The sequence below is a fragment of the Pseudochaenichthys georgianus genome, chromosome 24, assembly GCF_902827115.2.
Source record: "Pseudochaenichthys georgianus chromosome 24, fPseGeo1.2, whole genome shotgun sequence".
NCBI classification, from domain to species: domain Eukaryota; kingdom Metazoa; phylum Chordata; class Actinopteri; order Perciformes; family Channichthyidae; genus Pseudochaenichthys; species Pseudochaenichthys georgianus.
This window is the reverse complement of record NC_047526.1, coordinates 33,980,673-34,004,475: the sequence shown is the minus strand read 5'-3', so window position 1 is coordinate 34,004,475 and position 23,803 is coordinate 33,980,673. Positions and strand designations below refer to the sequence as shown.

The 23,803-nt window shown below is 41.1% G+C and overlaps 2 protein-coding genes and 1 long non-coding RNA gene across 3 annotated transcripts in view; 1 reads left to right on the top strand and 2 right to left on the bottom strand.

The window, feature by feature from the left end:
* Positions 1-261: 261 nt before the first annotated feature.
* On the top strand, positions 262-20,927 carry LOC139433092 (uncharacterized). The gene is made up of 4 exons (XR_011642656.1): positions 262-396; positions 8,513-8,633; positions 11,894-12,034; positions 20,847-20,927. It is a non-coding gene; the product is annotated as an uncharacterized lncRNA (long non-coding RNA).
* Positions 13,016-18,256, bottom strand: ttll2 (tubulin tyrosine ligase-like family, member 2). The gene is made up of 3 exons (XM_034075659.1): positions 18,035-18,256; positions 16,413-17,722; positions 13,016-13,325 (listed from the first exon to the last, which is right to left on the bottom strand). The coding sequence occupies exons 1-3, from the start codon at positions 18,254-18,256 to the stop codon at positions 13,016-13,018; spliced, it is 1,842 nt and encodes a 613-aa protein (XP_033931550.1).
* Positions 20,086-23,803, bottom strand: part of LOC117439755 (hatching enzyme 1.2-like) — a 20,882-nt gene continuing 17,164 nt past the window's right edge. The window contains exons 8-11 of the mRNA XM_034075804.2: positions 21,466-21,580; positions 20,874-21,046; positions 20,520-20,601; positions 20,086-20,362 (exon numbers count right to left, since the gene is read on the bottom strand). Of these exons, the coding sequence (XP_033931695.1) occupies positions 20,230-20,362; positions 20,520-20,601; positions 20,874-21,046; positions 21,466-21,580 (503 nt within the window). The 3' untranslated portion in view covers positions 20,086-20,229. The remainder of the gene's footprint in view (positions 20,363-20,519; positions 20,602-20,873; positions 21,047-21,465; positions 21,581-23,803) is intronic.

Genomic DNA, 23,803 nt, shown 5'->3' with positions numbered 1-23,803 from the left:
ACAGCTTTCAAACGCTTCCGCTCTTTGCTCTCTGTTCAATATTGCGCGCGTTCTTCGCAGATGCTAAAAAGGGACATTTTAGGAACTTTGTCCTTAGAGTAAGCAGATGTGGCTCCCTGGGAATTGATGATGAATGTACGTGTACGCATTGAGTAGATGGATATAGTGCTGCTGTCATTTTGTTCTACTATGTAAAGAAAAGTCAATGGGGTTGCAAGGAATGTTAAGTCCTAAGGGAGGAGAAGGGGGGGGGTAGCTTTGGGCCTCTCACTCAACTCTGCATGCCTCAAACGTTGCATGCTTCAAACTCCTGCGCGACTGCAGCTACAAGTCCAGACAGCTCGCAAGATTAAAACAGGTTTTCGAGACGTGGGCAGGACATGACCTCGTGACTAGGTACACGAAAACTTCACTTTGTTAGAAATCAATCAGTCTATTATGTTTGTTTTGTGACCATGTATCCCTTAATCCCTATGCTTTATAGCTTGAGATGATTAATGCATTATTTAGCTTTGATCTAAGATTTATGTCTTGGATTTAAAGGTGTGAGATCTTTACCTTTTATGATCATTTATCTTCCCTTCTCCTCCAGTCAGACAATGATTCAATTTAATATTGGTTTAGTCTGTTAACAATGCAGAGGATCAAATTGTAATTTAAGGGTCTGATGGCCCTCTGTATCTACTCAACAGCCTGACTTTAGCTACCAGCAAGATACGTTTTATGATAAGGATTGATAGTAGGGCAATTTCATGTCATAATTTAAAGGTCCCATGTCATGCTTTTCCGGTTATTACCTGTCCTCTTGTGTGTTATGTAGCTTTTTATGCATGTAAAAGGTCACAGGCGGGAGATTCATGTGATTGGTTGTTGGTCGCGTTGCTCGCAAAACATCCCCAAGCTTCAGATACGCCCACCTCCAAGATTATTTTAACGCAGCTGTGTGGACGTACCGTCAGTCACAAACCCTCAAAGTACACCCTGTACCGAGTAAAACTCTAACACAGAAAATACCTGTCTATGCTGCCACAGAACGCCTCGTTGGAGATTTATCTTTTTCAATTGTTTTATTCCGAGAACCAAGTGACGTAACGACGACCCCTCCGTGGATTGGTCAACATGGACCGAGCCGTTACGTTACGTCCGTGGATTTGTTCCAAATTGACCAATCCGTGGACTTCCTCACACACTCAATCTTTTCTCAGCTGCAGCTCCGCCGATTTCTCCTCCCTGAGACGGCGGGACGTGCCGAGGCTGTGAGTCGGTGTGTGAGCACACACACAAACTCCCAGCCAGGCTGCGGGTTTGTGTGTGTGTTCGTGCTGGGTTTCGCTGTGTCTCGCAGACGTCCACTGGGCTCATAGGGAGGGGGGGGGGGGGCAGGAACTCCAACAAGCCGTTTAGGAGAGAGAGTGAATACACATACTATACAGAGATGCTGTATGGGAAACCAATGTGAGTTTGGAAAATTGCACAATTTAAATCTATTCTAGTAGACCTCAACAATGGAATTATGATATGAGAAATGGCCATGACATGGGACCTTTAACCTGTTAAGGCCCTGTCACACTGTACCGAAATTGACACCCGATGGACACACGATAAAGGAAATGTTCAAATTCGGCTGTGATCGTAGCAACATCGGGCCATTCGTGAGGGCATCTTAAGCCATCGTATGACCGCCGGTGGAGTTTCTCAGGCTCCGGCAGCAACTTCGTGAGCGGCAACTTCGTAAGGCACTCGTGAGGGCATCTTGTCAAATCGTGTAATCTTCGTGTTATCATCGGTGCATTCACACTCACTCTGATCGGGGCGAATGCCCGATGGCACCGAGGATAACAAGATGCCCTCACGATGGCCTTACGAAGGGCAAAATTGACACACGAATTCAACACGAAAATGAACCTTCGCAAGGTCCTTCGGCAATTTTTTGGCATGCCAAAGATTTTACCACCGCTCACGAAGTTGCTGCCGGAGCCTGAGAAACTCCACCAGCGATCATACGATGGCTTAAGATGCTCTCACGAATGGCCCGATGTTGCTACGATCACAGCCGAATTTGAACATTTCCTTTATCGTGTGTCCATCGGGTTGTTTTATTGCACAACAAAATCATGTAAATATATTATGTAAATAACCCAATTTCTGTTCTGTGAAACTAAAAAGGATATAATATATTATTTTGAAGGACAGTTGACAGGAAATTGTTGTTGTTATGGAAACAACATTACGGAGAAAACGTAATATTTTCTACATATAAAGACGGATAAAGTAAAGAACAAAGTCTGAAGATATCAGTACAGTATCATAGTACTGTAACATAATTGTTTTTGGTACTTTCATTGCAGTTGTATTTCTTAAATGTAATGTAAATGTTGCCTTCGTGTGTGGTTCGGGGCCATCTTCGTGCGAAATTCACAATTCCATATTCGTGTGTCCATCGGGTGTCAATTTCGGGACAGTGTGACAGGGGCTTTAAGCCCCGGCGGGTTCTTTTTTTTCTTTTCTGATACATTTAGGTTCTTAAATATTAAGATCCCCTATTGGGTTGGGAGGGTTACTTTGTAAATGTAATCAGTTACTGATTACTGATTACATGGCTCTGAAAGTAATCCGAATACAGTTACAGTTACGTGTCTTAAAAAAGTAACCTAATCAGATTACTTTTAGATTACTTTTTGATTACTTTCTTTTTCCTTCACAGATGGGTATGTTTTGGTGAACAGGAGACACAAAAAGCAAAAGGAAACTGAACGTGTTTTTACTGTTTTAATGGCTTATCAAGAGCACAACTGAAACATCACATCTGAAACGATGTAACAACATAATTAACTTTTTGGGGATGCAGCTTGGGATGTGAGGAGTGAGGGACACGGCTTAGAACGGGCGTGTCGCCTTCTGTCCTGCCAATGTTGGCAGGACATGAATTAAAATGTCCAACTCGGCCTTCATTTTAAGGACATTTCGACTAGGGATTTAGAGCAATATTTGTTTAAGCACCGGATGAGAGTGTGTGCACCAGTCTGCCTTGATCTATGAATTCATGTCCGTGACACTCACAGTATGCCCACAGCTGTTTTATAGAAGGAAAACCTCCTTCACTTCATGAAATCTCTGCAGCACCAGGAGGCAGCGGGAGGGTTAACTCAGCCTCTGAGAAGACGAGCGAGCAGGGCCTTTCACGCACCGCCTTCCACGCACCGCCTTCCACGCACCGCCTTCCACGCACCGCCTTCCACGCACCGCCTTCACTGTGTTTACCTTAAAAAATAATCATTAGTAAGGCTAAAGAAAGAGCGACCGCAGGCTGATGTGTTTTAACCACACACACACACACACACACACACACACACACACACACACACACACGCACACGCACGCGCGCAATTTAAACGCAGACTTTTGTTCCTCCCTGTTTCGTTGTTATTGTTTCACTGAGCGGACCCGCGATTTTTTTTCAAACGCTTTTTTGGTCCATCTACGGCGGTAATTTGTGCGCTGTGATGATTCGGCTGTAGGCCTACCTTTAGTAATGCATATTAAATGTTGTGAGTAAATCTTTCCACCAGTAATTCCAATAAGTAATCCAAAATGTATTCACTTCAGGTTTACGAAAGTAACTGTAATCAGATTACTTGGTTTTCAAATGTAACGCGAGCTGAATACAGTTACTTGATTTTTGTATTCTGATTACGTAACGCTGTAACACATGTATTCCGTTACAACCCAACCCTGCCTATTAATGTGTTAGTTATACCAGATTAACGGGAATAATCTCAGCTAACGGACGATTCAAACCATTTTTACCAAAACAAAACACAAGTCTCATAAGAAGCATCTAAATGACCCCTGAGCGAAAAATGCTAACGCACTTTGGCACAGAACTCAAGATAAAAGATACCCTTATTATTACTTATCGTAGCTGCACATACAAGATATTCGATTAAAGCTGAGGTTCCACAGATTATTTAGGTATATCATCACTGATTGATCCGAACTCTTGACAGGGGAAGCAAACACACAGACATCACGTACAAACACGTACCTTTACGGAGCTTTTACGGGAGATCGTCTCACCGTAGCTGTCAATCTGATCAAAAGACTTGTTCAATGGCATTAAAACAAGACTGAATCGGTTAATCCATAGGTTGAAATGTTTCTGTGGAATATTTTTTTTTATTTATAATCCATAATTCCATTTTTATGTAAAAATCAGAGAGTAAAAGTTAGCTGCTAATGGTAGCCACCAGAGTTATCTCAGCTTCCGGTCTTGGCTATGCAGCAGTCTCACACACACACATTACCAAATAAGGAGTATGTGGGAGTCCCCTTCGATTCCATTGGCTCTGACGGTTAGAAAGAGATGTCAATCAGCAAAATCGACTAAGGGGGGCCAGAGATAGGTCAAATCCACCCAAATGACCCCAGAAATGTTTTTTTGTTGCTAAATCTCTCTAAAAAGGTCAAATTTAACTTGTTTTGCATCAAACTTGATACAGGGTACTTATTATATGTTGTAGTTTGGATTCCTAAAGCTTTTAGTCTACCATCCCATCATTCAAGGGTGGTTTTCACTAGAAGTAATTTTTTGGACGGACACAATAATTTACACTTTTTTACTGTGTTCAATCTGAATTTACTTTAAAATAAAAACATCTATTTTGATTCTGACACTTCTACATCCAACTCACAGGTGTAACCTTGCTTTGAGAAAAAAGATTATTAATTTAACCCTTTTTAGAAGGGAAGATATGGTCATTTGTTGAGCCTAAGACCTGAAAAACAGGCTCGGGGTGAAACAGGTTAAAGCTTTCCCTGCAATTATGGGAAACAGACGCGTTGCTTTGAACTTATGATTCATTTACGGGCAATACGATACTCTCAATATATTGTTGATTTTGTGTCAAAGTATTTCCTTGTTGCTACAGAGCAAATTAGGGAAGAGCTCATTCTCATTTATAATAAATGAAATGTGGTTTCTGTCTACATGGCATTGTGCTTCTCCAGTATTTGTGCTGTTATTTTAATTAGCAGAGTTGGCTCATAACATGTAAAAGCCAAGATGATTACTTTCATATTGCAGCATCAATGTGGCTTCTACAGATGCCGTCCCAAAGTCAGTAAAAAGCTGATTATTTAAAAGTTTGAATAACATGTACTATTCAAATTCTAAACATGGCATTTTTCAACAATCATTATAAAAACGAGACTTCTTCCAGGTAATTATTTTTGTTATCGAAATCATGGCTTGTTTATTGTGAGTGTTGGATGCAGCAGGAATCTGAACGGTGCGGCATCAGAGGTAGACGATGCTTAGCCTCTCAGACAGATTAACAATCAGACCAGTGTTCTCACTTGTAAAGCAGACCTGTGACTCCAGTAACACTCAGTGTAAAGTTGTACCTGCTGCGATAACTCAAAGCTGTTAAGAGATTTCTCGCTGTCATCCATACTTTCTCACAGGAGGTTGAGATGTTTAGCACATACTTTTGGCTTCAAGCGTGCACACAGTGAAGCTTTACTTCATGTGTTATCCAGCAGAAGCACTCATTCCTGATCTTTGTATATTACTGTTCTGCATTTTACATGTTTTGTCCCATTCAAAAGCATTTAGATAAAAAAAAAAAAGGGAAAACGGAGCATATTCATCCCACCCCAGGGACTGGTAAGACTCAGACTAAACAGATAAAAGCTGGACGAAGTGTCTTCAAGGTTAACAGGGTGGATGTCATAGTTAATATCCACTCTGTTAACTCTGAAGACAGGTACTCAGAGGGCTGGCTTACGGCTGGTGTTTCTTGTAAACCTTATCTGAGATAACTATAAAGTAGAACATTTGTTTCACGCTTTACTTTAAAATGATTGGGCTTATTTTCCAGAAATATCGGCAAAAGCCACCCAAATGATGAGTTTAACAGAGAGACGTTACATCTTGCATTAGGGTGAGGACATTTCCATTATGGACAGAAATAATCTGAAGGTCTCTCTCTATCTTATCAGCATGAACTCCAGAGGAGGTCGTTCTTCAGCCAACAGCAGCCCAGTATGAAGATAACCTCTGCCCCATTTATGGTCTTTAAACACAAGGGAATGCAGCTGGAAGCTTTCGAGTCCTTGACCTTTCAGCCTGAGCATAGCCGAAAGTTTAGTACTTCACAAACCTTTTGCTACGGTTCATGTAATCCTCAGACACCCGAGTGAAGCCAGAGAAAAGACCCCAACGGAAATCAAGCTCAGGGTAAGATGTTTTCTCGGGTCCGCAGCCAAGAACAAATTGACTTCAACACTCCTCTCTTTCCTTAACCTGAAACTCTACCTTTCCAAGTAAAACAGACGAGTGCAGCCAGAGAAAGACCAGAACATATATAGAGCTCAGGGTGAGATCTTTTCTTGGGTCCGCAGCCAAGAACAAATTGACTTCATCACTCCTCTGTTTCTTAAACCTGAAACTCTGCATCTCCAAGTAAAACAGATTACCACAGACACTCAGTGAAGTGAAAGTCCACCCATGTGGAAGAAAAATGGAACAGTGATAACCTTGAGTAAGAAGGCAGAATTAATCAATCACCTTCTGAGCTGACGCCCTTTGTTCGCAAGTCTACTGGAGAGAAAAGGTTGAGGCACCAAGAAATGGAAAACATGGGTGAAACTGCAGGAAAGCTTGTTGACCAAGACGGGGTGAAAGGTCAGTTGAATTTATAGCACCTCCTAGAAAAATGTCTGTAAGCTCAGATGTTCAGTGAGAAAAGTAGAAAGCTCACGTCTCCACACCCGAACATGCATATTAATCAAACTTAATGCAACATTTAAACATTCCTCCCCTTGTGAAAGACAACAGATATTCCCCTCGGGCCTGCAGAAATCAGGAAGTTATTGTTAGTTTTAAGAACGACCACATAGAGAGTGTCTAAAGCTTTAACATGGAAACTCTATCCATGGGCTGTGATGAAACAAAAACACATGTTCATCTCTGCCAGGGCAGCAAGTTGAGGCCAGGAAGCAGATCATGCTCAAACCGGGTCAAAGGTCTAAAACAAGCTACAACAACAACAACAGCATTTTGTCTTTGTGCACCAAGTCAAGTCCCAACACCTCTGAATTCATTTCCCACGCATTCCTCTCCGAGAAGCCCTACTGGTGGTGGCAGTGAGGATGAAGATAACCCTCCCAGTGTCACCAGTTTCCCAAGCTCCCATCCCATCCTCCCCTTCTTGGGCTGCAGGATTCCCATTTCATTTTAAACCTTTCAAAGGAGGATTCTGGGATGCTGAGGAGGGATGGAAGTTACTAGTAAAACAGAAACGTGACACAAGTCCTGGATCTGGATCAGGCCCTCAGCAACAATTATCTACTAACAGCTCAACAAATATGATTAAATTGATCTTGACATATACTTTCAAAAAATTAAGTGGCACATTTAGTTTTCAACCTTTTTCCCACATAGCATTTTTACAAGTGGTATTATTGTTGGCCCAGTTTTTGCTTTCCGTTTTCCCCAGAGCCTACTTTAAGGAACCATTTTTGCAGAATTATTCAGACTATCAGGCAAAAAAACAAATATTCTCATACATCAGAGTTCCTTTTCAATGCCACTCATCATTATGATGTCAATAATAATATGCACATGAGGGCATAAGATCATCCAGCTTTGAATAACTGGCTGTTTTTTTATTAGAAAACATCAAAGAGATCTTGTCTGGTGGCATATAGAATATCTCAGTGAAAGCAAGACTTTCAGAGAACCAAACTAAATGCTGATGGTGTCATTATTCTTTAGCCAGTACATTTGTGCAATCAACATTTCCGTTATAATGATATTGGAAAGGAAACCTGATGTTGCAGATTCAACAAAAATTGCACAAACATCTTTTTCTGCTTGTGTGGTATTCTGATGGCAAGCTAAATGGAATTCATGCTGAAAGTACTCATTCAGTACTAATATATCACCTGATCAGCATTCGGCCTCATCTATGCAGCGCTGCATTGGCACAGGAAGTATTCTGCTGTCATTTCATCAGTTTAACATGAAGCTAGCTTAAGCTTCCTCTCTGCTTTATCATCATATATTTTCTTTCCTGATACAGAAAGCACGCACATGAAACGATGGGCATATCTACACAACAAAATGCCACTTCCCTACTTGTTGACCTATTTGAACCACCTTAACTCAGTGTAATAATATCAACAAAACTAAACAGTTGTATAATGGCAGACGAGTTGAGAATGAAGTTTTCTTTAGACTTTAATCCTTGAAAGACTTGGGTTGACTTGGATATGGATTGCCATACATCTAAAACATTTAATATACAGACATCCCTGATTCCTCTGGATGCTACACAACCAAAACATACCTTAAACAAACTAGTGTTATTCCCATCAGCTGTACTGCTGCACAGTGAAATAAGCTAATGTTGTCAAGCTTACATGCTAACACAAGATAGTGAACATGATAAACTATGTTATTGTTTCTAATAACTTGTTTTATTTCTTAAATGTCTCTGTTTATATGCAGAGAAAGAGGGGATCAGACAGAGGAGATGAAGAGGGTCTGCAAAGGAGATACCATCCTCACTGACAGAGATATGAGAAATCAAAACAAAAGTCTACAAAAACAGGAAACCAGTAAAGTCCAGGTGAGTTTTTGATGAGACATTTTTTGAAACTATATCTGGACAGTTGGTGTAAGCATGATTTAATCTCATGAGACACTACAGCAATATGACATTAAGCTAAAGTCAGACATTCATACCAAGACAATTATAGGGTAAATGAGTTCAGCTTCAATAAACTCATATATACAGTGTTTGCTAACTTGTATTTATAATGTTTGATAGAAATACTCTATCTAGATATATATACTGCTCTGTTTATTGATATATTAACTGTTTATGATTATTTTTATTGTGCAATGCCGTGTTTACATACTGCTGTAACAGTATTAGCATGGGATCAGTGTGGTGTATCTAATCTGATGATCTTGGCTAGTTGTGTGTAACCTGATACAACAGCATGCTTCAACAACACTGGCACACAAGCGGTATTCTGTAGCAACAGTAGTTAGTGAGTCAAATCGACTGTCTGCATTTTTACAAGGTATTCATTGACATTATTAAAAGATAAAACGACACGTTAATATCATTCAATACAAAAAAATTGTGATTTGGCTGCGGCAATTCTGGGTAATTGTTCCTTAACAAACCGCTTCAGTTTTTCTCACGACATCACTGGCCTGTTTCACAACACCAGCTTTCCCACTAAAACACGTTTGATTGTTAACAAATCTTATCTTGGGAAATGAATGAACCAGCCAGGCCTCTGTCATAATTTACCTTTCGACATTTCTTAAAAGCTCCTTCCAGATTCCCTGCAGCCATGATTACCGCCCACACTGTGCAGTGTGTTTTGCAGAACTGGTACCACCGGTAGATAACAAACTATGTCAAAGCATAAGTTAAACCATGCTTTCAGGAACTCAGTAACCCTTTAAATACAAGGTAAAGTGAAACCGACCTGCCCTGAACAACAAGAGAGTGTGTTGGTATTGTGTCAGGAATGAACAGCAGGAAATGACATGCAACTAATGTTGAAAGAACATGCAAATTGGTGTTCTTGTTCTTTGTTTGCATTATTCACACTCGGCAGCACGTACAGTATTGTCCCGGAATAACTTGTATTATCTGGAAAACACCTAAGACAAGTTAATGCCTGTTTTTTCTCTGAGTCTTCACCTGCTTGTCATACTAGAAACGATTATCCCATCATGTTTCAAACTTAATGTCAGGAGGCGTGGTAAACTACAGTATGTCTTATATGGCTGCCACAGAAACGTAATTAAGCATGTAAACGGTCTGCAAAGGCTTAAATCACTGTGTTCCCTCTGGAGGAAGTCTCTCTGTGCTGCAGCACAGGCAGCATGAGAAAAAAAAAGAGCTTTTTGAACATTACAGCATGGAGACATGTCACAGTAGAGACACTACATACTGATATACACCTGAACATCAGCAGGAGAGGACTCTTTAAAGTAGAGACACTACATACTGATATACACCTGCACATCAGCAGGAGAGGACTCTTTAAAGTAGAGACACTACATACTGATACACCTGAACATCAGCAGGAGAGGACTCTTTAAAGTAGAGACACTATATACTGATATACACCTGAACTGATCAGCAGGAGAGGACTCTTTAAAGTAGAGACACTACATACTGATATACACCTGAACATCAGCAGGAGAGGACTCTTTAAAGTAGAGACACTACATACTGATATACACCTGAACATCAGCAGGAGAGGACTCTTTAAAGTAGATACACTACATACTGATATACACCTGAACATCAGCAGGAGAGGACTCTTTAAAGTAGAGACACTACATACTGATATACACCTGAACATCAGCAGGAGAGGACTCTTTAAAGTAGATACACTACATACTGATATACAACTGAACATCAGCAGGAGAGGACTCTTTAAAGTAGAGACACTACATACTGATATACACCTGCACATCAGCAGGAGAGGACTCTTTAAAGTAGAGACACTACATACTGATACACCTGCACATCAGCAGGAGAGGACTCTTTAAAGTAGAGACACTATATACTGATATACACCTGAACTGATAAGCAGGAGAGGACTCTTTAAATTAGAGACACTACATACTGATATACACCTGAACATCAGCAGGAGAGGACTCTTTAAAATAGAGACACTACATACTGATATACACCTGAACATCAGCAGGAGAGGACTCTTTAAAGTAGAGACACTACATACTGATATACACCTGGATATGAGAAGAATATGTCTCCATTAACATTCCTACTGAGTGCTGTGCAAACATTGGTTCTGTAAAGACCGAGAAACAAAGGCTATTGAAGTCAGATGTTGTCCAAGAAACTTGACGTGGCACGCTGTTTGAACAATTATAAATTGCCTCACTTTACCCAGAGTATATTTACCAGACATCATGTAATCCCAGCTGTGTTAACTCCTCTGGTTCATTGTATAATGTTCCATTATAGAATAACAAAGCAACAGTAGTCTAAAAAGATTTTCATATCATTTTAGACTGACTCAGCTTTTTCATTAGATCAGAAATGTGTAGAACCTGTTCTCTTTGATGAAGGGACATGTAGGCATCATGTAACTTATTTTACACATACAAAGAAACTATACACACATAAATCAAGGCTAGAAACATAAGAATAAAAACACAGAAGTGAAGCAATAGTCTAAAATATAGTGGAGAACTACGAAAGAGAGCTGACATAATGATGGCCTTCAAACCAACAACAGGATACTGTGAATTGTGTGGTTGGTTGGTTTTTGTCTCAAGACCATCATGTGATGAGAGACAATTGAATTAGATTACATTCATGTGAGAGAAAGTTATATGGCATGTTAAATACATAATGGTATAATATAATACCATAATCTTGAATGTTGACCCACCCAAATGTAGTGATAAGTAAGATTAAAAGGTTTCATGTTAAATATGAACATTGTATTTGAATAGTTTATCAGGATGGCATGGTTTAGGATGAACATGTTTTCACTTTCAATCTTGACGTCCTTGAAGTTACTTCCTGGTATCTGAGAGTAATTATTACCACATGTTATTTAACAAATGCTTTTATCCAAAGCTATTAAGTATATCAGCCAGGGACACTTGTTGACTGAAGGGGTCGGGATCAAACCGGTTACAGTATGATTACTAGAAACATAATTACCCCTTGAGCCACATCCATCAGGTCTGATGGAGAAGTGTTAAACACAACAGGGCGTAAATCTGAGCTAACATTTACAAACATACTCCCACTTCAAGTCAACACATGAGTCACTGTGTGTGTGTGTGTGTGTGTGTGTGTGTGTGTGTGTGTGTGTGTAGGCAGGCCCTCAGGCAGCAGGGGATGCTGATTGGTCTGAAGTTGAACCTCAGCTGGAGGCTCTGAGGAAGAAACTAGTCACACCACAGCGCCGTCTAGAGGACAGAAGATGTTCTGCACACAGCCTGGAGGGACAGTCGGAGGTAAAACACACTGTATGATCTTATCTTTAGTCACAAATCATGTAGCAGACGGTGCAATATCTTAGGCACGTTGTATAATAAAGAAGACAGCCTATACAAATCTTAGAGAAATGTATAATAGGAATGTGTGTAAAATAAACAACTTGTCAAGGCTAATGCTAAATATGTTGGAAAATAGTCAAAGGAATTCATATGGAAAAACTAGTGAAAATAAAGACATGTTTTTTTCAGATTTCAACATAATTTAAAAAAACAACATTGAATGCAGGGGAAAAATGTATTTTATTGTATTATTTTTGAAGTGTCCCTGTTTTTTTGGAAAGCTTTATTTTCCTTTAAGTTGAGGCTGAATTTGTATGCATTGAACAAATGTAAAAATGTGGTATAAGACATGATAGAAATAATTACTTCCTCCTGCTTACATTTGATATATTTGTGTACATGTTGGAAACAAATCTATTCCATCTCTTCACTTAATATTTCAATGTTTTTCAACAGAATTATTCATCCACATTCTCAGTGGCTTCAAACACTTAAAATGGAAGTATTTAATACTAGTATTAGTATTTAAGTGTCCTTTAAGCATCCCGGCAATAATTGATGAAGACGGACAAAAGATGGTGTCAAAGCCCTGACTGATCTCATTACATGTTCATGCAGTCGATATGCTGCCTGCGCCAAACCTGGCATTGCCAAAGCGTAACCACCATGTGTGGAAAAAAAAGAACTGTATTCATATCAATCAAGTATTCAAGCATTTTTTTAAGGGTACAGAGGAACATATTTCATACAAATAATCATATTTAATTAATAGTGTGTGTGTGTGTGTGTGTGTGTGTGATGTACAATTCATTACTTTGAACAGCTGTTAGCAGAATTCCCAAACCATTCTTCCAGGGAAAAGTGATGTTTACATTTCCCTTTTCTTAGAAAGTAAGGAATCAAGCTTTGCATCAGAGTCTGAAAGAAAGAAATGCACCTCTAAAAGGGTTTAACACAATAACTGAGCAATGGAGGATCCTTCGGCCCCCACAACAGAGAATCAAAGTCTTCTTCACCATCTCTCTCCTCTTCCTCCTCCTCTCGTCTCTTCAACTTCTTTCTTGAAGCCAGCTGAGCAGTGAGCTTGTGCAGCTCATGAATCACTTGTTTAACATCCAGTGTGTGCTGCGAGGCCTTCAGAGTGGCTGCGTTGAACGGGAACGTCCGGATAAAGTCTCCGACTCTGAGCGGAGTAACGTGTTGTCGGTTCAGTGCTGCCGGCCTCTCTTTTCTTACTCTCCGAATCCCACTGTGAAACAATCACAACACGTGTTTGTTATCTGAATGAATGGTTGGAATTGGGTCACTGATGTGGGTAAGGGAATGAAAACAAGAATTACACAATGATAACATGACATACATTCCTGCATACTTGATCAAAATGAAATGAATTCAGAAACAAATATTTACTGGAGGGAATCATTAGTAATAAACTGAGCTTGTATATATACACTAGGGCCGGGACTTTAACGCGTTAATTAAGATGAATTAATTGCACAAAAATTAACGCGTTAAAAAAATTAACGCATTTTAATCGCACTTTAATCGCACTTATTTTTGCACAGCGGAACGTTTCTCACTGGATGAGTTTCAGGCGTACCGATTATCATCATGACTTCAGCATGGGACTTCAAACAACAACAAACCACGGTGAACAATAGTCAAACATGAACGAACAAGCTGATGAGACCGCTTTGGTCGGCCCCGTGGATGGGACATTTTGTTTTAAAAAACGGACGGATGGAAGCGTCGATAAGAGCACGGTTGTGTGCAAATTATGCAAAAAATAATTTGCATATCACCGCAGCACATCAAGTATCTAAAGTATCACCTAAATGCAAAGCATGTAGCAGCTAGCATGGACGTTAGCCCGACTCCGAGTGCAAGGAACCACACCCTGACCCACTCAACCAGATGACTGGTTTCAGGGCCAGGATAAGTAAGTCCACGTCTGAGAAAATAACCAACTCCCTGGCTCACTGGATTGCACTCCACTGTAGACCACTTGGAGTCAAGTCCATGTGAAAATTGCTTCTCACTGTTCTCAGGTCAAATATGTATATTTGATTAAAAATGCGATTAATTTCGATTAATTAATTACAAAGCCTCTAATTAATTAGATTAATTTTTTTAATCGAGTCCCGGCTCTAATATATACACTACATAGGAGCAGGACACACACATTTATTTTAGCTAGCCTCTTTTGTTGTTATTGTTTTGTGTCACTTTTTTGTTGTTTATTCGTCATGTTGTGTTTTTTCCTTTTCATAGTGATTGTCAACTTATGATTTGGTTTGCTCGATTGACTCCGGCCTCAACTCGAAAATGGCTTGGTTCACTCCAAAAGGACAACTCAAATTTGAATCTTTCCTCTTTATTTGAGTTATTGTAGATTTATTCAGCCTTCATCTGCTTCCTGTTGCATCACAAAAACACACTTTCATTAACTTTAGGCAAATAAACATTTCAATGTTTAGCACTTTAACTTCTCCTCTATGGTTTTAAATGTAATCAAGTGACAATTAAATTTAACATTTCATCCAAAGTAAATTCATCTCAACAAAGTAAATTAAATTCCAGCTTCTTATATGTTAGCTTAATACTTAAGACTAACTAGAAATCAAAATTAATTTAATCAAACATGTCTTCAAACAGATACATACATTTACAAATATATTACCAGCAGTGTCTTTGGGTGAATCCTTGAGTCTCGTCTCCTCTCTGTTACTCACTTCTGCTTCTCAGGTCGGTTATTTTCATTTCCTCGGTCCTCGGTATCACCGGAAGTTGATTTGTCTGCGCCATCTTGAGTACCGTCCCATGGCGCTTATTTCCACAGATATATATAAACACTAGATGACTCACCCGCGCTGCTGGCCAATGGAGACCGACGTTGCCACATGGCGCCCATCCTGCCACCACCTTGCCACAGGCAGCTCGCTCATTCATAACATTATGTATATGGTGCACTATTGAAATAACCATAGATTGCTCAATTTTCAAACGGTTTGGTTTGTTATAAACATCAAATATGTAGTTATGATATTGCATACTTATAATTATAATCATGAACTTTTTTTTCCAACATGTCGTGTCTCCTGTATCATAGCCATGCTAATAACTTTTATAATAAACCAAACCGTTTGTAAATCAGTCAATATTTCAGCGAGTTAAGAGTATTTCTGTGCAGATCACTCACCTTACAACAGCTGTAGCAGTAGTTGTTGACTGTGGCAAGATGGCCGCCGGTGAGCTACGCTGGGGACTCTCCCTTGCGCCATCTAGTGTTTATATATATCTATGCTTATTTCTGCCGGAGGAGCGATAACCGAGGAACCACCAGACCATCCTCCGATGAAATCCTCAGATACTCGCCCCGCCCCCTTACTGTGTATCGCTCACTGATTGGACGATGCAGCGCATGCACTGATCTGATGCTGAAGCAGTTTCCCAGCGGAGTGAAGAAGATACATGAACCTCACGGGAGTCACTTCTCAGTTTATACCGTGTTTTGTTTAAATTATTGCATCATTTAGTTACACATATGTGATATATCTGAACAACAAAGTGGTCAAAAATAATTTTATTCATTTTTTGGAAACATTTTCATGATCGCTTTTTTCGTTTATACATTTAAAGAATGGCGTTTATCTTTTTTGAGAATGAGTTCTTATTGTATTTAATATATTTGGGTCTACAACAGATGATACACATGTTTGTGTCAGTAAATGTGTACTAACAGAGGCGGGGGTGTGTGTGGAAATAACGGGGACAGAGCTGCTGTCAGACATCAGCTGTGCGGCGTCATCACAAACGGACGTCGCTTCACGTGACGAATTGCCATTCTCTGGTTCTGACAAAACAGTGGTTTTAAGTCTCTTTGCAGCTGTTTCGGTGGATTCAAAGTCATTTTGTTTGAGTCTTTGTAATAGGTTTAGTTGTTACTTTTTGGTCTGTAGTAATTTTGTGTGTGTGGTATATCATTGTGAGTCTCTTTGTGTCTTATTGCAACTGTTTAGTATCTCTTTGTCTTGGTTTTGAATGTCACTGTTGTAGTTGTTTTGGTCTTCAAAAAGGTGTCTGAACGTTTTAGGTGTTAATTTACCCCTTTGCAAAGTCAATGTCAGTCTCTTTGTGTCTCCTTGCAGCCGTTTACATTTTGTTTTTGTGATTTTGTGTGTGTCTTTGTGGTAATTGTATTCTCTTCTTGGCTGGTATGCATCTCTTTGTTTATCTGAAGGTCAGGGCATTTGTACTAATTCATTAATCCATATAAAAACAATGCTTTTTTTCTATTTTTACAAACTCACAGACGACACACTAGTATTGTATTTACCTGTAAATGTCCAGGAGCTTTTCACGTCTGAATCCAAGCCCCCTGTGTGGGATCTTGGGTAACGAAGAGGAAACGTCCGCCTCGGCTTCTGTTTCAGTGTCGTCGTAGTTTGTAACCTCAGACACACGAAGACTCCTGTTGTCTGTCAGCCACGGGGCACGATCTGGCCACGTCTGTCTGTTCACCACTGACACGTCTGTTCTCGATTGTGGGCCGAGTATCAGATTTGAGGTCATGTCATCGGTGTCGGATTTGTTGGCTGCCACTACTTTGGATGCACACTTCTTGTTTAGGTGAACAGGGGGAAGGTGTCTTTGGTAAACCGCTGCAAAAGCATGTTGTCTTTGGTTGATTTGTTCAGGGTGGTGATGAGTTTTTATCTTAGGGAGAGTCTGTAAAGATTTGTTTCTTCGCTTCTGATATTTGGTTTCTTTAAGCACAGGTATTGAAACCGGTGAGGCGTGTTGGGCATGGATACAAGGTTTGCTGTACCCTTGTCTCTGAAACACGCTCTCTCTCAAGCTGTCAGTCAATTTATAATTCATCAAATCTATCAGATCGCCAATGAGCCCTCTCTTCACCGTGATATCAGCTTGGCAGTCCAGAGTCAGCGCGGGGCTGTAGTTCACCTCCAGAAGCCACGGTTTGAACTCTGCATCGATCAGGATGTCGAACCCCAACAGCTCCACGCAGTTCGGACAGGAAGGGACGGTGGGAGCGATGGTGAGGAGCGTTAGAGTCACGATGTTATTGATCCTCTGCCACAAAAGGAGCTCGTTGATGTATTGGCTCTGGAGGAAGTGCCTGAACTTGCTCATGGTCCACTTGCAGCCTCGGCCCACTCTCTCCTTCTCCGACTTGTAGAAGGGGCTGAACTTATTGATGCTGGTGTTGGTGAGATGAGCGTACAGGTTGTGCAGAGATGACAGGTTGTACTTCTCTGTGGCAAAGCGCACCAGACCTTCCTGGTGAATGTAAACCGTGAGTGGATGGAAGCTCTTCACACAGACGTAGATCCTCAGGTCGAACTTGTAGCCGGAGATGAGCAGAGGGTTGCTGATGTAGCGCTGTACGATAACAGGGCAGTCGTAGACTAACTCCCTCATATCCTCGAAGATGAAGATGCCTCGGCCTCTAGAGAGATCCACAGGCTTACAGATCCAATAGGCCAACGGTCCTCTCGTCACTTTGTTGTACTCGGACAGGAAGCGAGTGTAGTCGTTGGGCAGGATGAAGGCGGTGGGACTGAAGTCGTAGAGAGACGAACCGAACGTGGTTCTCATTCTCCTCAGGTTGCGTGCCAAACAGTCCTAAAGGAGACATTTTAGAGAGGGGTCATTTTAACTGTAAGAGGCCTTGTTGAGCTTTTTCTTGTAGTGTGTTGTATAGGTTGCTGCGCATGTGAATGGTCTACAAAGGCTTTTTTATTTCTTCAGAAAGTACAGATTGCATTGGTTGAGATCTGGTACAAACTCCATAACCATACTGAAAGTTGAGACACACCGTGTGACAAAAAGCACAAACAGTAACACTGATGATTCATGTATCAATGTATAATAGCACTAACATCTCTGCATTCTTTTAAAACACACATTTAACACCACATTTCAGAGCGTCCTCACCTTGCGTGTGATCCCGACAGTCTTGGGATGGTGGTTGAGGTGCTGCCATGGCATTAGGTTGAGATATTCTGAGTTGCGAAACGCAGATCCTCTCCAGTACAAGTTCCAGTCCTCTTCCTCCCGTTCCTCCTCATCATATTCCTCCCATCCTCGCTCCAAGAGCACCTCCCTCACCACCTCTGGACCTCGCTCATGGAGTCTGAACACCAGCGATGCCTCCATACAGCATCGTAAACTGTAGATTAAAAGCAGATATATGGTAGATAAACAGGAGGTATACAGAGGAGGAACGTGGAGCATATTATCAGAGAATTCTGACTTTATTTGAAGGAATGTGTGAAACGAACTCAAATATCAGATCAAATCTCTCAAAAACTGTCTTTGACATTAAACACATTACAATTATTCAGTTTAAATCCTTATCTCATGGGGTCCTTCATAAATAAACATGAAATAATCCATTTATAAAAGTAGGAACCGAGACGCTACAACTTGTTTTAAATAATCCAGTAGTTGTCCGTGCACCAACAGACAGTAGCAGCTAATCTGACAAATTATTCATAGCACCAGTTTACCAAAGTGCTAACAAATATAGACTCCAAGTACAGAGATGCAAAGAGATTAAAAGAATACTAAAAAGGCCAAAAGCAATAATGTGGCGCCACGTACCGCTTTAAGAAGATGCAGACTAACAGTTCATCCGCAAGCTGGTCCCAGCACCTTGTGAGCTGTGGTAAATCTGAGATGCCCAAATAAACCCGACACTTTGATACCCACCGGCACAGAGAGGGTGTCAGCACATTTACAAATACATGAGAACAACTTTTATTATCCTAAAAAAGGTCTGAAAGGATGGAAAAAGATCTGCATTTCACTTAAGATGAATACATACACACATACTAGTAAAGTTAGGGTCTTATAAAAACAGATAAAGAAATATGTTATACAACGTCCTGCAGGTCACCCTTGAAAAAGAGATCTTTTGATCTCAAGGGGCTTCACCTGGTTAAATAGAGGCTACAAACGGGCTTGTCAACACTAATATTGACATTTAACATTTACGCTAGAATATGTAAAGCAGGATCTACATCATAGTCTATCGTTACTGGCAGGTAAATGAAGTGATGGTATAAGAAGCTGTTAGTGCAGGGGTTCCCAAACTTTTCAGCCCGCGACCCCCAGAAGAACAGTGCTAGTGACTGACGACCCCTGTCAACTGGGGGGGGGTAGTGAATCTCGCGGGAATATCTCCGCAATGGAGCGAGTTTAAATTTCACTTTCGATTGCATGATGTAGCCCAGTGCAACACCTTCGTCACACGTTGCCCGTTTGTACCATTTTCAGGCGATTTGTAATACGTTCTAGAAAACTGTGCTTTTAGGATTTCAAGAAGCGTATAGAACAAACAATAGATGTATTTTATGAAAAATTATCCAAGCTGGAAGTAGATTTAGATGTTTTAGGAGTGAGAGATTATTATCTAGTATATGCATCCAATCCATGCATATATATATTTTTTATTTAAAAGAAAATGTGTTTTGTAGGCAGACCATGCAGGCCAGCCCGATGGTCACCAAGTTTCATGTTTTAATAGCATTTTTACAAAAAAAGCCCAGACGAGCCAAACATGTGAAAAAATGGCTTAAGTGTACAGCACACAGGCTGTGCTTTTAGCTCCTCCTACAACACACACGGTTGTCAGATACAATCAGATCCTACTGTTAGCACTTCATTGTTTATTTGAATATATTGTGGCGATACCAACGAGGGTTAGAAAACTGTTTAAGGTACAACAATGTTGGCATTTTAGCTCAGGATATTACTTACTTGGGTAAAAGAAAAAACATGAAGTGGCCTTTCCAGTAGTGACCCCAATTTGCTTTCAATTAGATTAATTAATTAAATACTTTCAAATTGTTACTTCTGATCACAGAGCGGTATATTAACCATTATAAAAATAAACAATATGCATTAGGGCTTGTAGGTATACGTTTTCAATAAAAGGAAAGAGCAAGCGGGGTAGGATTTTCAAAAACGTTATTACTCTCATGGTTAATGTCAGTTAACATCAGCGTGGCTCAGTGCGTCCCTCCTCATGTCTGAGTAAAGTTTGAATACTTTGCATGAACTGAAAACTGTACTTCAGTTTTGATTATGCATGCGTCTGTAATATATTTTGACAATAGCGCAGTTGGTTAGTCGTTACCACAGTGGTAGAGTGAGTTCAGCCTCAGTACATCCAGCTCACTGAGGTGTGTCCTTTGACCTATCTGCACCCCGCTAGTCTTCGACAACACCGTCGGACTGCCATCTTTACTGAAGTAAGACCTGAAACAAAAGATAATTTACGAAATAGTTGTGTAGGATTATCACATACAGTTCTTCCCAAGTTAGAATTCATTCATCCTGTATTGGTATTATTATTCGTTTTTCTTTTTAAATGTTATGCAGGGGAAGAAATACACGAGGATGGGTTTAGACTTACTCTCCATAGTGCATGATGGAGTTGAGGTCATACGGCAGGTTCTGAGTGTCTCCTTGTTTCACCTCGAAGTTGCTTCGTTTCCCTTTTTCAAATCAGGAATTATTCATTACACCTTGATTTCTGCAGAACATGGAGTTGGTTTGTTCTAATCATCCTCAGCTACAGCACCATTTTATGTTTTATTTCTGTGCCTTTAAGGATTTGTATAATCTAAAATAAAACCTTAAAACCTTACAATGTACTTCTACATCAAATTGCCCCAAAAATAAATATGCAGTTTAAAATATGCGAAATTGAAAAACAATTCATTGTGTTTTCTTATTACAGCATAATGTCTCCCAGCGAGGTGTTCACCTGGCATGATGTTGCTCCACTCCACAGAGATGTACTGGTCGCGGTCCCTGCGGTTGTGTTCGTGGTGCAGACCCAGAGCATGGATGATCTCATGGCAAACATTACCCACAGAGCACGAGGGGGCGGAGTACAGCGCCTGGGCTCCTCCTACACATCCAACGTAGGACGCACAGCTGCAGAGACAAGAAAAGGCATTTACTCTCCTACATTCAAGTACATCCTTTCATACTGCTAGTCACATCCTCATGTACATGTAAATGTATCAAGGTCAGAAAAGTTACGGAATTCATTTATCGTGCGATAAGTAAATTAATTGCTTATCGCGACAGGCCTATGTACACAATAAAACAGTGGAAACAAACATGTGTTTGACTTTCATTAGTGAATGAAACTGTGTGCCCTTTATAGTCTGCGTCCAATATTGGGTATTTGTATATATATCCTATATATATATATATATATATATATATATATGTTAAGGTCCCGCTACTGACATGATGGCAGTCATTTAGTGCGCATATGTGTAATTAAACACATATCAAAATCTCACTCCTGCCAGGTACCCAAAGTTGGCAACCCTGACATCTCTCACCCTTTGCCATTGCAGAACTCGATGTAGTTCAGCTCTGTGGTGTGAGGCGTGAAGCGAATGCAGGTGACGTCTGAGATCATCTTGAAGGCAGCGTGGATGTCAAATGCTCGATCAGCTGTTGGAATGAAAACATAACAGTTGCTAATCACTTGTTGCTAATGAGTCAAACATTAGAGTGGGTTAATAAAGAATCCAACCACTGTTAGGAGATTTTGGTGGTAACTAGGCCGCATTTCCAAATCTCCTCGCGTTCCTACACAAGCTGTTATCTTACATGAAGGGAATCCAGAGCATACACTTAACCGTTAAACAATAATCCACTTTAATGGTAATATACAATGCAATACAATCAAATCCATTACCATACACAACCATATCGTATCATATGTGTAATGTCAGGAGTTTGGCCTACTCCTGGCTCCTGCCCACAGGCCGCCAGACCTCCAGTCCCAGCGGCACGAGGAGAGAGAGAGCGAGAACACAGCGGGGTTCCTGTCTAAATACCTCACTGACCAAAGGAGGAGTTATCTGCGCCTCCCTTCCAGACCAGTGATTGGCTGCCCAAATTAGTATCAACAGCTCACATCTTAAGTCCCCAATCCCAGTGGCTCAGCTTCCTTATCACAGGGATCTGAGATGACTGTATGTCAACTCCACACCTTCCCCCTCTTCCTTTGTCCTCACAAAACCAAATGTTCACAGGCCCCAAAAACAGTTCACAGTTTTCTTACTCAAATCATTTTCAAGCTTCTTCACAGTTTGCATGAATACATACAAATATTTCCTTACAATTCCCTCTTTTGCACTCTTAAAAAAGAGAGTGCAATTTACACAAGGCACTTGCAAAAAACTGCATCCTAGTCTGCTGAGTCTCCATACTTTTTATTCTCAGTGTCCACAGTGAAGGGCACTCCGTCCAGGCTCTCGTTGCAGATGACGCAGCGGAAGCAACCGGGGCGGTAAGACTTCCCCAGGGCCTGCCGGCCTGCATGTCCATGATTAGATGTCCACCTGCGTTGCACTTGTCTGCAGACTGCTGGAACCCAGAGTACAGAAAGTCCTCTTCACAGAAAACCCTTCCTGCGTCATAGTAGAACGCCTTCCCTCTCAGCCTTCGACTACAGGCGCTGCAGGTGAAGCAGCTGTCATGGTAGAGGCTGCCCATAGCTTGGCAGGCCTGGCTGGCTCCATACACCGTCTTGTTGCACTTAACACACACTCCTGTTTCAGCGGAGAGTGGAGTCCCCTGTGCCGTCCTGGCTTGCCGTGTCTTTGTCCCCTCTGATCCGCTGACGGCGGCTTCTGGGCTGCCTGCTAGAGAGATGTCTTCCTTCTCCTCCGGCTTGCTGATGGCGGCTTCCGAGTCGATGCTGAATAGATGTCCTCCCGATCTTCCTTCTCCGGTCCGATGATGATGCCTCCCGGGACGACTGCTGGATGGATGTCCTCGAGGTCCTTCTCCTCCAGTCCGCTGATGACCGCATCCGAGTCGACCTCCATGATGAGAGCCCGATCCGTCCTGATGTCGTCTAGGGTCCTCGCAGGTGTTTTCCCCCGCCCCACACTGGCTCCACACAGTGGTACCAGTTGTCCCCCTTTCCTTGTAGGCGGACGGCACGGGATGTCCTCTGGGTCACTCGGTCGGGGCCGGAGAGCCTGGGGTTGACAGTCAGCCTCCTGCGTCTCGGGTCCCTCTTTCGGCGTCAGCAACCTGTGTGGAGAAATCTGATACAAATCCCTCAAGCCTACGCTCCGGGCTCTGGGGCCCTCGGCTGTTTGACCCACCAGTGCGTGGCAACTTGGAGCCTGTTGGTGGGGTGTCTTACAATAACAGACGTCGGTGCACAGGTTTTCTAAATTAATTGTGCAGCTTCAGAATCTTAATACTTGGACTGTTCCCACTAAATAAGAACCACAACATCTTTAGGTAAACTAAATAACATATTTCAATAGCTCTGAATTTCTGACAAGCATCTGTATTTATTTTTAAATGAAATCCCTGAGATCCCATTAAAAATCTAAAAATATGATTTGAACTGCTAATGTTTCTGGTAAAGAAACACACTAATGTTATGGATTCAAAAACAACCAAAATCACAATACTAACAAAGTGAATGGCTTCCTGGTGATACTGCTTCTACCCGTCAGTGCTTAGATATTATCCCACTAAAAAATGAATACAGAATTCCCACAAACTGTCATCAAATGTCTTTCTATTACAAATGTAGATGAAATGTATATCCCCATAATGACCTAAACAATAAAGTCTATGGCTTTTACTTCTTTACCAGGCTAGTTACATGATGTTGTCTGTTGAAACATTACTCACAGGTCAGCT

Excerpts from the sequence above, each read along its gene's own strand:
- ttll2 (XM_034075659.1), bottom strand. The coding sequence starts at position 18,256 with ATGGAGGCATCGCTGGTGTTCAGACTCCATGAGCGAGGTCCAGAGGTG. Across the intron at positions 17,723-18,034 it reads CTGTCGGGATCACACGCAAG|GACTGTTTGGCACGCAACCT; the intron begins GTGAGGACGCTC and ends TGTCTCCTTTAG. Across the intron at positions 13,326-16,412 it reads AAGCTCCTGGACATTTACAG|TGGGATTCGGAGAGTAAGAA; the intron begins GTAAATACAATA and ends ATTGTTTCACAG.